Source organism: Mixophyes fleayi, chromosome 9 (assembly GCF_038048845.1).
Source record: "Mixophyes fleayi isolate aMixFle1 chromosome 9, aMixFle1.hap1, whole genome shotgun sequence".
Taxonomy (NCBI): domain Eukaryota; kingdom Metazoa; phylum Chordata; class Amphibia; order Anura; family Limnodynastidae; genus Mixophyes; species Mixophyes fleayi.
In genome coordinates this window covers 32,222,626-32,237,788 of record NC_134410.1, presented here as the reverse complement: position 1 = coordinate 32,237,788, position 15,163 = coordinate 32,222,626, and the positions used below count along the sequence as shown (strand labels likewise).

Genomic DNA, 15,163 nt, shown 5'->3' with positions numbered 1-15,163 from the left:
CCATTTTCCTTCTTTGATACTAAAGAGGGTAATACTAATAGCAATGACGTTTGAGCTGACTTGCTCCAGCAGCTGAACTGACAGGATATTTTAATAGATCCACAATACAACCCTGTCCTTGATATAATGACACTTCTGAGTATCACCTTGTAATTTCCAACTGCCTTCAACAATTTTTAATTGTTTTATATTTGTTAGAAGATTATTATGTAGGAAGTATGACAGAGTTGATCTAAAATGCAGCCATCTTTAATATTTTTGTTTTGTTTAATAGCATAACCAGTATCTAAGAGTAGATCTGTTGTATATATTATTTTGCACTGGTATTGTATGCCTTCTTTAGATTTGGATGTTTTTTTTAATACAAAGCACTGAGGAAAGAGGATACATTTTGATAAAAGTGGTAACGTATTTAATGTAACCTTTTTATTTTTATTCTAACTTACTATATCACTACTACAGTACTTTTTCTTGCCCTGTAAATACAGGACATTCCAGTATCCCTAAGAGGGCTTGTATCAATTAAACTACATTTAAATTTATATTGAGAAATTAGTCATGACTAAAATGGAGTAAAAGTAGTGTTTTAAATTCCCATCCAGTTTAAACATTGTCAATGCGCCATGTTGGCTTAAAATTACAGAAAGTTTTCAGCACTATCCAGTCCCTTTAATTGGTCAGCACCAAAAGATACTTTGATTACAATACAGGACAGCCTGGTGGCTTAGTGGTCTGCACTTCTGCCTTACAGCACTGGATTCATGAGTTCATTCCCAACCATGGTCTTATCTGTGTGGAGTTTGTATGTTCTCCCTGTGTTTGCGTGGGTTTCCTCCGGGTGCTCCGGTTTCCTCCCACACTCCAAAAACATACTGGTAGGTTAATTGGCTGCTAACAAATTGACCCTGGTCTGTGTGTGTGTGTGTGTGTGTGTGTGTGTGTGTGTGTGTGTCTGTGTGTGTGTGTTGGGGAATTGAGACTGTAAGCCCTAAAAAAATGGGGCAGGGACTGATGTGAGTGCTGCGCTGCGGAATTAGTGGCACTATATAAATAAATGGTAATAATAATACAGGAGCACACCTACTAAATGGTAGATTTACTAAAAATCGTGTTTGGTGGTGGTTTTAAACTCCCACACATCGCCGGTGGTTTAGTGCTCCTCCGCATTTACATAGGGCGGATTGAGGCTACAATGTAAAACGCCTGGGGATGTGGTGTGGTTTAGTCAAAACCACCATAAAAAAAGAGTTTTATACTTACTTCTGATTGGCTTGCCATTCAGAACATAAGAGGAGGATTCATTGACTTATAAATTATAGGGGCAATCATTATTTATTGATTAAGCGGCTAGATTTATTTCTAATTAACTTACTGGGGGCAAATTTTATTTTTCGTTATATTAATTATATCCCCCTTTAACAATCAAATAGTATCTCCAAGTTAATATGATTATATATTCATATTTCACCCATAATATAATACAATAATTGTATACTCTTATTATAATAATTATAATGTAAAAAAAATGCCCCCACAAGTTAATTATAAATTATTTTTGCCCCTTAATCAATAAATAATGATTGCCCCCCTAATTTAGATGTCTATGGTGCACCTCTCACAACCACCGCTTTTTCTCTGTCTAGCAGCAGCTTAGTAAATCTGTCTGTTTATACTTTGCTCATGTTACAAATCAGGATGACAATTTGTAAAGTATTGGTTTGCAAAACTGGTTTTCAGCCTTTAATCTGGGGGTTTGGCTTTTAGTAAATCCTGCGGTTTTTCATCAAACCGCCCTTTAGTAAATCTAGCGCTAACAAAGACATGACACACTACTTTCTCATAAAGCAGGATGCCTTAGAGTGAGGTGTTTTTAGTCACTTTTAATTATTCTGTTAGAAATGGTCTTAGTTAAAAAATAATCAAGTTTAAACCTCTGCTGCAGTGTATTATATTAAACTATATCTTTTGCTTTAAGACAGCCATTGACATTTTTTTAAGTACTTTGCATCATCTCTCAGTTATGTCACTAGTTTCTAGTGAATTGTTAAACTGAAAATGTGTCCAGTTGACACAAAGGTTTCTTCATCTGTGGCAGCTACATACATCTATAAATGTGTGTGTTTTGATTTTCGTGCTGTAGTATTACTAACTATGTTATGTACTTCTGTTGGTTTCTCAAAAGGATTCTCATGGAGACAATGATGATGAAAACATGGAACGTGGAAATTGGTCCAAGAAATCAGATTACTTGCTGTCTATGATCGGTTATGCTGTAGGTCTGGGGAATGTCTGGAGATTTCCTTATCTCGCATACAAGAATGGAGGAGGTAAAGACATCTAACTAAGCATTGTGGTAGACTAATGGAGACTTACCTACTGAGGGCTAAATATATTGAAGGCACACTTCAGCACTCACAAAATATTCAGGTTCTTATGTAGATAATTACATGATGATGTTACACAAGACATATATGGACCTGGGGCCTGATTCATTAAGGATCTTAACTTGAGAAACTTCTTATTTCAGTCTCCTGGACAAAACCATGTTATAATGCAAGGGGTGCAAATTAGTATTCTGTTTTGCACATAAGTTAAATACTGACTGTTTTTTTAAGGAGCACACAAATATCAACTTTAAATGTCAGTGTACAAATAAGCTATCAAGTATTTGTGTGCTACATGAAGAAACAGTCAGTATTTAACTTATGTGCAAAACAGAATACTAATTTGCACCCCTTGCATTGTAACATGGTCTTGTCCAGGAGACTGAAATAAGAAGTTTCTCAAGCTAAGATCCTTAATGAATCAGGCCCCTGTTTATTAAGATTTGGCAATAGGGCTGAATTTCTATTGAAACTGATTGAAGAGATAGAAAACCACCTATTTATCAATACAATGTCACTGTGGTAGCTGAACGATACTCAGCTGGCAAGGCAACACTGGTCAGGAGAGGTAAGACTTAACGCCTCGCCTGGATAGTCACAGGAGATATGCTCATGCGTGACCTAGCCGGTTGGTCTTTTAGTTCCATTTGTTCAATTTATTTAAAAAAACAAAACAAAAAAAAAACAGGTTCAAAATATTTTAACAATTCCATATTTTAAAATAATTCCTATGTGAAAAAATGCTTTATTTAAATAATAAAGCATTTTTCATTGACCTTCTTCTGCTATCGCTATACTGAGATAGAGATGATAAAAAAAATATTGTGGCGTTACTTGTACCCCTGCAATCTTTTTCAAATAGGCTTAAATAAACTTTGCATGGAGAAGTTTTTGCTGGCGAGCGCATCTATCGACGGTGGTAACCATTTGAAAGGTAGGGCGCAGACCTATGTCCGGGGAAAACATCCATTTTTCCAGGGATGCGGCTTTTATCCAGTTAATAAATGGACCCCATAATCTGATAATTTTAGTTCAGTTCTAGCATTGTTACACTTATACAAGTAACAGTTCTGTAAAATATGCATGCACATGTGTATTCTTGAGGACGAAATGGCATTGTATGCTTTATATCTAGCCATGTATTCCTCTAAATTGCATTCCCAGGAAAGAAAATAAGATAGGGATAGTTCAACATCTTTTTCATTTTATTTCCATTTTGCTTAACCTTTATATCATTTTATATTAAAGAATATCTTCACTACATATCCATGATCTGAAAGGCTTACATTAATTTCATGTCATTCTAATGCTACTATTGTTATGATATTTAATTATTTCTAAAACAATAGCAATTCCATAGCACTGTACAAATGCGGGGCTGACATACATTTATATACATATACACACATACATACCAACTTTAATATACGAGCTGGCAGAGGACCCCGCCTATGAAGGAATACATTCTAAAAGGGTTAGGAAGCACATGTGAGACTTAAGGACTGCATGGATAAGAAGGTGTAGAACAAGAAGGTGTGTGTCTAGTCATCATGCCGCCTTAGGCCTTATACACACTGGCCTTTGTTTTGCATTAAATAACACTAGTACAAATGCCAGTGAAACCTAATGTCAAAAGCAAAAGCAGTAGTATAATATATCCTTGTTGGTAATGTTCACTGAATTGGCACATAGAACCATGAGGTGAAGGAGCTATTGAAATGTTAGACAGTATTTAATTAATTTAGTCACCTGCCTTACCAGGAACACCACCCCGCTACGCTATTGTCTCCGCAGTCTAGACACACTAAGCCATGTGATTTCCTATACGAATTGATAAAATGATTCAAAAACAGATACATAGGGGTTTTAAAAAGTGGAGATGTTGCCTATAGCAACCAATCAGATTCTAGTTAGCATTTATTTATTTATTCTACAAAATGACAGCTAGAATCTGATTGGTTGCGATAGGCAACATCTCCACTTTTTCAAACCCGTAGTTTAGTAAATTAACTAGTGAAGCAATAAGCCGAGGGATTTTAAAATTATGTGTGAGGCTTTGAATTTGCACTTACCAATGAGGGTTAATGTCTGGTGTTTACAGTTGTAAAGCCAATAGGATTTCCGCTGGGAGGCGTGGTTTGTGCATAGAAATTCTGCTCCCAGTGGATTCTGGTCCTTTCAGTTCCTGATCGTCAGCGATACCACCCACCCGTCCTGCTTTAAGTTTAATTGGATGACTTCTAACAACAGAGGAGGTGCAGTTGGTAGGAGAGCTGTGCAGTTAGCGACTTATCGAAGGTGCTACCCGGATTGGTCGCTCGTCACTGCGCCTTTTCGAAGCACCATGAATCTTGACCCTTCTGAGGGGAAGGTCCCTTGTTTTGCTTTACGCGGCACGACAATGTCCAGTATAGAAGGGGAGCAGTCATGTGATGCTAGATTTGCACCTGCCAATAGTAAAGATATCATTCTTGTTATTGGTTAAAAGATTGGTTGTTTAGCTGACTGCTATGCTCTATCCATCACTAATAGAGTTTTCATTCAATGTAATAAACTGCAACCTTTAATTTCCAAAAAATTAGGAGTGTCTCTGTCTTATTTCAGTTGACAAGATTACGTACACATTACATGTTGGTATAGAGCAAGAAGGTAAAATTTCACACTATTATTTTAATACTCCAAAATGTTCTTTTCTCTGCAGGCTCATGTTTCTGCAATTTTGTAAATGACCTTTTTAGAAACAATGCTATGTTTTTTGATCTCTCATGGTCAGCTTTGAAAGGGTTATTGATTCGCACGTGTTTTTCAAAGTTAAATCAATCCTGAGTGATGCATTCAAGCATTGGTCAATATGCAAAACATTGCATTGTGTTTTTATGCAGTCACTAGTAATCTGTGACAAGACTCTACATGCTTATGTAAACTTTCACAATACTCTGTCAGATAGAATATAAATACCATTGCACTAGTAATACACACTAGAACAAGTAGTACAGATTTATTGGTCCAGTAATAATTAGTGCAACTGTCCATAGAGATTCAGCATTGTCATTAGTCCACTTTTAATATCCAGCTCAAACATCAGCGTTAGATTGCATTACAGAGATATACCTTACATTCTTCTAGCAGACAAAAGATTTCAAAAATAAACTTAACGATTTATTGATATCCACAGTGGAATTTTTTAATGACCTTCCGTCCTGCTCATTGTGATGAAAGTCATGGTTTTTCTAAATATACAATATGTGCTTAGCACTTTATAAGAGGAAGTATGTAAATATTTTATACACTTACATGGAGTACCCTTGGTACTCTTCCCAGTCAGGGAATATGTCATATTTGGAGTATCAGGTCATTGTAATCCGAGAAAGTACATTTCTCTGAAAGTATTCTTAAAGCAATAGAATATACAATACAAAATTATGTTAAAATGGCTTACCTTTTGTCAGATAATAGAACTGTGCCACAAGAGGACCTCCATTATTAAGGTCTAACTCTTGGGCTTACATACATGGACGATGGGTGCCCCTCCTCTCTGTAGGCCCCCCGCTCTACTCTTCTGAACATGCAGAGGTGATCCTACACATGAACAGTGAAGCCCTTTTCTATAATTTACAGCCCAAATGGGGCCTCATAGCACATGTGCAGATCATCGCAAATGCTTAGAAGAATTGAATGGTGGCCAGCAGAGACAGGCCACTGCCTTCCAGGCCCCACGGCTATAGTTCCATACCTGCCCACTTCATTACTTTCGACCGCTACATGTTCCTCCTAAAATACTTGTACAAACAATGTCTTACATGGCTCCTTGCAGTAAGGGGACATCAGTCCTGTCTTTATTTCATGTGTTACATTTGCACATTTTAGTGTTTTTGTTACATTGGTATTTGTGTGCCTAAAAATCTGCTCAGATGGTGCATCCCAGTTACCGACTCTATAAGGGTACCTGTAGAAGGCAGGTCCTCTAGAAGGGAGAATGAGACGTTGCTATTAATTACCACCGAAATGTGTGCGCTCCATCCTTGAGGCTTATTTAAACATAACATTCCACACAACTAAGTCAGTTTGAGTTTTACCATAATACAATAGAACAGTGTTGGCTAACCTGTGCCATTCCAGGTGTTGTGAAACTACAAGTCCCAGCATACCCTTCCAGCAATAAGCTGCCATACATTGGCAAAGCATGCTGGGACTTGTAGTTTCTCACAACACCTGGAGTGTCACAGGTTAGAAAACACTGCAATAGAAGGCACATTATTTTGCACTAGCCTGCACTGTGCCTGTGGGGAGCATTTTGCCACATGTATAAATGAATTATCCTTAGTAAAATAAGAAAAATGAAGACACATCTAATTTTTATTGTACAAATGACGCATTGGTTGGAAACTACAGCACTAATATGCTTTAATTTCTGGTATATTTTCAGAAAATGGGGGGATATTCTTTTTCAACAACAAAAATGTATTCTGAATCTATCACTTACATATCATGTTGCCATTGGCAATACATTAATGTATACAGTAAAGCAGATTAAAGAGACAGAAGCAAAATACAATAAAAAAAGAACTGAAACTGAAACGGGACAACATTTGCAGCCACATTATTAAGAATATGTAGAATATCTGGCGTGTGATCTATTTACTTTGATGTGTTATGAAATATTTAATATTTAATGCATGGTAACATTTACTGTAGGTTGACATAATGTAAATTACTTTTGTGGTTGCATTTACACAATTATACTTTTTTCACAAATTAGTGTACTCAATTATGTATCAGTATCAATAGCATTTATTGTATTACTAACTTACCTTCCACAGGGGCATTCCTTATACCTTACACAATTATGCTGGCATTTGCTGGACTCCCCGTCTTCTTCTTGGAGTGTTCCATGGGACAATTTTCCAGTTTGGGCCCAGTTTCAGTATGGCGGGTTGTACCAATCTTACAAGGTATCTAAACATTTGCATTATGGCTTTGATATGACTATTTTTGATTCTGCAATTTAATATATGATAACTTTTAGCTTGAAACTGAGATTGGAAGGGGATGTGTCATTTGTGTATTTAATAACTATAATCTAGAAAGTGACATATGATATAACCTGTTTTTACATACACTGCCCTGACATTTCCGTCCTCACTGACTTGCACGGCAGTGCTCTGTACAGTAAGTGCTCATTTCTGTATGTATGAATGAATCACAGAGCAACGGCAAGTATTTACTACTTTCTAGACTTCTATACTTTCCGGATTGTGGAATTTCTGACTACAAGATCCCATACCTGTATACATACATCAAATAGAGCAGCCTCTTTCCCTATTAAAGCATTGCAGAAATTGTGTTCAATAATGTCTGTTTCAGCGTCTCAGCAAGAACAATAGGCTTTATTGACATTATCTTGTATTTGCTGTGGGAGTCTTGAATCTCTTGTCTGGTTTTTGTTTTCAATAGTGGCATGAGGAAGTTGGCAAGACCATTAAACCTCTACCCTTTCATTTCTATACACACAGTAATCCAGGCTGAGTGTACAGAGCCCTTTCACAACAAGGACATCAGTTCACTTAACCCTTGTGTTGAAATACGAGATGGAAATCCACAGATTATGTTCATGCATCTCCCCACCCTTACCAGTGCTTATATCATACCTAATGGGCGATTTCATGCTTCTTTTTCCATCTTGTCGATGTGTATGTATACATAATATAGGGATCTACATCCTGGAGCAGGATTGAGTGTAATGCTTATATTCCCTTTTCTTCCTCCTTATCATCCCAGGCAATGTGTTAACTAGAATGATTTTACCAATGACTATAAAAAAGAAAGTCCCGATCAGCATGCCGATTTATGTGTATGCACTGTACACGTTTTACAAGATTTACCCTCAGATCTGTGCTCTTCATCTGTCATAACCATTGGCTGTCAAGATCATGACTCTGTAACCTCTATTGAGATCCTGATTGTGAGTGCGTACACACTGTAGGATTGGAAGGACTTTCCAACGCTGAAAGAGATTTTAGTTCAGTTTAAAGTTCTCGTTAAGTGATACGATGAGCTTTGGAATGACAATTGTTCATCGTTTCAGTGCACACACTAGAGTGATATTGTGCCGACCGCTCTTTAATCGTCTGATTGGCCCAATAATTGGCTGAAAAGATTGTAGCGTGTAACCATCCTTATATATGACTGCTAATATTTTGCCCTAAGCAAGGTGCTCTAATTTGTTTATTGTGGTCCCAGCCCTTATATTAGCTTCATTTGACATTGTATAAGTAGTATGTATGCAAAATTATTGGTGCATATCCAAACAAAACTATTGTATTTATCTATTTACATTAATCCAAACTTTCCTACAGTTTAATTCATATTATTTCCCAGCATTGTAATGGTTTTAATCTATCTAATACCTTCACCAAACCACATTGTAGAATCAATATTAATACCAGATGAAAGATGCGCAGACACTGAACAATTACGCCAGGCAATTTTCGTGTTTTGAAAGGATTGGTCATTGCTACATATGTTAACCCAAAAATAAATCAGCAATGCCAATCAAAGACTGATCAAGGTCAATCAGACCAGGGGCCAGGGGTTATTTGGTCCAATCGCCAAAAAAGTAAATCTAATTTAGATTAGAGGTGATAACTAATAACTTAAATAATTTTCTTACAAAAATTGATGAAAATTGGACAATTGCAAATGAAAATGAACCTTTTGATGTGTGATGCTTAGAGAAACAATTTGCTACTTCTGAATTTATATTTTCAATTTTTGCTTGTGTAAAGAAGACTCTTTGTAAATACCTCCATAACATCTATTAATATGAAACAGAGAACAAGGATTGTGGAATTGACTCCATATTAGTAAATCAACTTAAAATTGTCTTTCATTGACTTATCAAAACATTTTGAAACATCTTCTTGGAATAAGAATAAAGCTAAAAAATTAAATTAAATTAAATACTCATTCATATATAAACTATCTGTTCTGTCTACAATAACCAGTAGAATAGCAGCTATTCACAACGAGCCTGAGTCAATAGGGAAAGTAAGGCAAAAAAAGGAGTAAATGTACTCTTGGACAAACCATATTACAATGCAAGGGGTGCAAATTTGTTTATTATTCTGCACATAAAATAAATACTGGCTTTTTTTCATGTAGCACACAAATATTTGATAGCTTTATTTTTACACTGAGATGTAAAGTTGATCTAGGACATGCCCTACCACAACTATAAATCTGTCCCCACATTTAAAATTTACCTCCCCCTCCAATGCAACATGGTTTTGCCAAGGTGCAAAGTCACTAATTTTTTATGCTTTGCTCTCCTTAATGACTCAGTCCCAACATGTACCCAATCTCATATTGTTCTGCCTATTTGTGGCCTGTCAACATTTGCATATCAAGATGACAATTTTCGGCATTTGTGGAAGCGGTGGAAACTCCACTTTTGCGGAGCATCAACTTCTACCATGGTCGGCAAGTCTTTAATAGTGAATCCTCAATGAGTCAACCAATGTTTCTTCATCTACCGGCTGACAGTACCTGCTTGGAGGTCCAGTTTAAAACAAATCTAGACTGTATACAGTTTGACTGGTACAATTAAGTTAATTGTGGTATATTGGTATAACCAGATACAACTAACCATTTTTTTTAAAATTTCTTTTAGGTGTCGGCATCACAATGGTCCTCATTACAACATTTGTGTCCATATACTACAATGTTATAATCGCCTACAGTTTGTATTATATGTTTGCCTCCTTTCAAACTGTGTTACCCTGGTCCGACTGCTTCAATTGGGCTGATGCCAAGTGCAGTAAGACCCAACAAGGTATAACTTTTATGTCTATGTCTAAGGAAGCATTTACAGTATGTAGTATAGTGTGTATGTTTAGTATAGTATGTATGTTTAGTATAGTATGTATGTTTTTTATGATTTATTATTATTATTTAATCAGATCATCATTGTTTAGACTATTGGATACTAATAATAATTAACTGAAAATACAGTGACCTTATGCACCGGTTGTTGTAATAATTTTTTGCTAAATTACTCCTGATACGTCTATGTTGCACGCCAAATATAACTGCTATCTACTTGAGGGTGATGTAAATGGTTGTAAAAGGGTAGGCTAACAGGATAAGTGTTTCCTGTGGTAGCTTATTATTATTATGGTTGGAGAAAGTAGGGTTGGAGAAAGTAGGGGATCATAACGAAACACATAACTGACTGGAGTGCTGACCAGCAATGGTCATTCAGAAGCCATTCCATAGAGATGGGCATAACTGGCAGTGTCATTGTGTCTACACAAATAAACGGAGCTTAAAATGCTTTGTTCAGTATAATTGATGCCCGTATGTCTATTGATAAAATGGAATTGTTGCCAAACTTCTCACTACGGTATATTTATCCATTTAAATGACCTTATTTACCTCAATATTAAACACATCAAGGATTGGTAAAATATAACAATTTATATTAATATAGTTTAATTTTAACATTATATTGATGCATTTTAATTCCAATTTTGAAAGAGAATTCTGTTTAGTACTAGTATTGACTATAGTCACATTTTTCTGAACCCAGGTGTATGCAATGTATCTCTGACTAATAATATAGTCGCAGTGAACCTAACGTGGGTAAATGAAAATAACCTGACCTGCATGGCCAACAGCACTGCACTGGTGGAAATGGACCTGCCAAGCAAGCAGTATTGGGAGTAAGTCTATGGGAGATATTTTCTTTGACTTTACAGCCATTATGTCATCCACATTAAAGATGCTTTTTTAATGCTGACTCAACACCCAATCACTGAAATTGACTGTGTATGAAAATGTTATAGGATCCAGGTCACCCGTAGTGGCAAATAGCTCAACATTAAGCATGTGATGTGTTATGACTTAGAATAACAGCAGTTTACTTCCTTTCCTCCATGCCAAATCATTGTGAAAACAAAACAATGTTTGTATTGAGTAAAGAAATTATATTCATATAACATCCCCTCACTCCTCTCCTGAATGGGGTGTTGTGGACATGCTGCACTCATTTTACTCACAGTCAGTGCAATGTTTCCCTCCTGTCACACTCCGGTCCCGCAAATGGACACCTGTCTTGTTACCTGCCTCTCACAGACTATGAAACCGGCATACCCTGGTATCATACTCACACCATACGTTACTCTGCAGTCACATCTGCGGAGGTGCAGAGTCTGTTCCCCCTTGAGACCTCCTCTCTTCCCTCATTGGCTATGGGATTATGGAGCACTATTTAAACCTCCTGGATTCACCTGTCTGATGCCGGTTCTTCAAGCAGACTTCCTGCAGCCTGTGGTTCTGGTTCCTGTCTTTCTTGTGGTTTTCGTTTGGTTCTGACCAAATTGGCTTAGAACAACCCATCATGTGAATATATCAAATCACTCAAATAACATAGGAGCTGAGTGGCTCAGTCACTAAACGCTGGGATATAAATCTCCTTTACAAATACTTAACTTGAGTACCACAGTCACATTAGCAGCAGTTCTTTTTCTTTGACTATCTGCAGCAGTTAACACAGTCACATATATAACATTGGATATCATTGGTGCACAAGTTGCATAACGTGAGTTATGTGAGTGTCTGTTATGTAATTGCTGCAATTCTTACCTCCTGCACTTCTCCACAAATGATGTAATAGCTATAACTCACTGAACTTGTAAGTGTCTTTAATGGATATAGTTAGATAAGGCTGCAGTAGCACAACTCAGGAAGAGTGGAAAATCAAATCCCACTTTAACTGTGCAGCATGTGCATATGTGATTAAAGGAATGAGTACACTTATTTGTCATAATGGAGGCAAAGACTCTGGGCAGGCTGTAGTAGCAGCAATCCACTGGGACCAAACCTTGTCTTGCTGTCTTCTCTGCTCACTCGCAATTCATCCAGACCATGGGGTATATTTACTAAACTGCGGGTTTGAAAAAGTGGAGAGGTTGCCTGTAGCAACCAATCAGATTCTAATTAGCATTTATTTAGTACATTCTACAAAATGACAGCTAGAATCTGATTGGTTGCTATATGTAACCTCTCCACTTTTTCAATTGTTCCCCACACCTCTTAGATTGTAAGCTCATGTGGGCAGAGCCACCTTTACCTTCTGTTTCATGTCATTGTATGTTATTTATTTGTATCATGATCCCCTCAATGTACAGAGCTAATTAAAGTGTTGGTGTTTTATCAATATAGGACAACAATAACAATAATATTATTAACAAATATAGAAGGTCTATCCTTTTGGCCATATAACATTTCTCTTTATTGTCCTGTATAGGAAAGTAACACTTCGTCGTTCAAGTGGCATAGACGAGACTGGTGACGTGGTTTGGTACCTAGCTCTTTGTCTACTTTTAGCTTGGATAATTGTCGCAGCGTCTCTTTTCAAAGGGATAAAATCATCAGGGAAGGTACTGTCAGAAGAAATATGTTTAAAAACAATGGTACATAATGATACACGAGCTGTGGTTTTCTTCTACGTCTACAACCATTATTTATACATCTTAGCCCGCTTCTCAATCATTACACTGTGGTCGTCCCTCTGTATATGTGTCAGTGTGCCTCACATGTTTTTAGCAGGTGTTACATATGTGCCACAAAACCAGATAAATTGACCAGAAAATGTGCCCCATAGTGCGTTGTATATTCAAATGTCCCTATTTGCACGCCAATAAAATCACACTGCGCCTACTTATGTAGGATTGTGCGACCAATTGAAATTGCGGATGGTGGAGAGAGCAAAAATGTGACCGCCATCCTTCATTTCAACTTTTACCTTTTCTTCTGAAATACTACTCAGTCGAGCATTTTTTATGTCTTAACTAAACTAGACGTATGAGGGGACACTGGAAGATCTTTATTTCATGCATCAGTATTGTACATTTCAATGCTTTTATTACATAAGTTGACATGTGACTATAAAGCTGCTTTCCGATATAAAATACGCAAAAGGCGTCCATTTGATCTTATAGGCCCAATGTAAACCAATTCCAAGGATGTGTAAAAATCAAGTTCTTTTCCAACGCGACACCACTGTAAATATGATTTATCCACCCTTTCATCATCATCAGCTGCAGCTATTTATATAGCGCCACTAATTCCGCAGCGCTGTACAGAAAACTCACTCACTCCAAGTGTAATTCTGATATAATGGGTATAATCCCCTCATTTGAGATATAGCAACTATATAGGAGATAGTAGATCTACCTGGTGTGATATTAATTTCTTTCAGTGACTTAAGAATAAAGTCATTTATATGCCAATTTTCATTGTTACAGGTGGTGTACTTTACTGCAATATTCCCATATGTAGTCCTTCTCATACTGTTGATTCGTGGTGTCACCCTAGATGGGGCGTTTGCTGGGATTGATTTTTATATTGGAACCCAATCAAACATCACAAAACTAATGGACGCAGAGGTAAGTGTGATCACCACTCTTAATCTTATCTTACAAATCTTAACGTGTGAATTTTTACATGCGTGCAAATAGTACATTTATGGAGTTATATGGGCAAATCGGAGCGTTGGTGCAGATAACCACATGTTCTGGCTTACTGAAGTACTGAAAGCTGATATTAAATTTTACAAGAGGAATAGTCCACGTAAAGCCAATATACAGGTGTTGGTATATAATCTGGAGATATCTGATTGGTTAATGAGGTTGCAGTACATCATTGCTTTCAACAATATTATTAAATAAAACAGAGATGAATAAGATAGTTTTCTTGAGTTGTCTTTCTATTTTGTCATTCATTACAGGTTTGGAAAGATGCTGCCACTCAGATATTTTTTTCCCTTTCCACGGCCTGGGGAGGACTAATTGCTCTCTCTTCATACAACAAATTTCACAATAATTGTTACTCTGATGCCATTGTGGTTTGTGTAACAAACTGTGCCACCAGCGTGTTTGCCGGATTTGCCATCTTTTCTATTCTGGGACACATGGCTCATGTTTCTGAGAAATCAGTTTCAGAAGTAGTAGATTCAGGTAGGTACAATTGTGAATAGTTTACATATACAACTGTAATACAGCACTGATCATAGATTTTAATGCTCTATGCTCTAGGACTTTGGAGGATACCTCCATTTATTTCTAGCACATAATTAAATCAAAGGGGAGGTGGTAGGATGGAATGGTGCATTTTCGGTGCATTGCAATGGTGCAAATTGTGCTTCTTATTTTGCTGTTAATTTAATTTGTGGTGACTTCCCATTTTATATGGTATTGTATTTGATTGGCAGATGGTATGGACTCTTTGCACCTGATTCAATTTGTAATACAAAATGTGCATATTTTACGCAAACATTGTCCCCATTCCCACCATGTTGTAAGGGTCTTATAAGTGTCAGATGCATGGAGATATGAATCCCGTGCAATTGCATACCTTTGGTTTCTGGGCATGCGCAGTGCGAATTCACACTATCCTAACGAGCGTACGTCTGTACTTGAATCAGGTCTCTATGTACACTACGATTAATGTCAATTTAAATATGGCTTGCATCTCTTTTTCCCACTAATTCATTAATAAAAAAAGTCTTAACACTAATGTTGAATTGCTCAAGTACCTCTAGCCACAACACCAGACTTGCCAACTCTCCAGGAATGTCTGGAGGACTTCCGAATTCCAGGTAGGTCTCCCAGACTCCCGGGAGAGTAGGGCAGTCTCCTTATTCTCAGGGAATCATGGCATTTTGGCCCTGCCCCCTGCTGTAAAGTGACTTGGGGCAGGACCAAATGACGCGATTCGCC

General features: G+C 37.1%; 1 protein-coding gene across 1 annotated transcript in view; it reads left to right on the top strand.

The window, feature by feature from the left end:
* Positions 1-15,163, top strand: part of LOC142102379 (sodium- and chloride-dependent neutral and basic amino acid transporter B(0+)-like) — a 33,427-nt gene that overhangs the window by 3,981 nt on the left and 14,283 nt on the right. Inside the window, exons 2-8 of the mRNA XM_075187226.1 lie at positions 2,183-2,327; positions 7,205-7,336; positions 10,054-10,215; positions 10,972-11,104; positions 12,691-12,823; positions 13,691-13,831; positions 14,173-14,401. Of these exons, the coding sequence (XP_075043327.1) occupies positions 2,183-2,327; positions 7,205-7,336; positions 10,054-10,215; positions 10,972-11,104; positions 12,691-12,823; positions 13,691-13,831; positions 14,173-14,401 (1,075 nt within the window). The remainder of the gene's footprint in view (positions 1-2,182; positions 2,328-7,204; positions 7,337-10,053; positions 10,216-10,971; positions 11,105-12,690; positions 12,824-13,690; positions 13,832-14,172; positions 14,402-15,163) is intronic.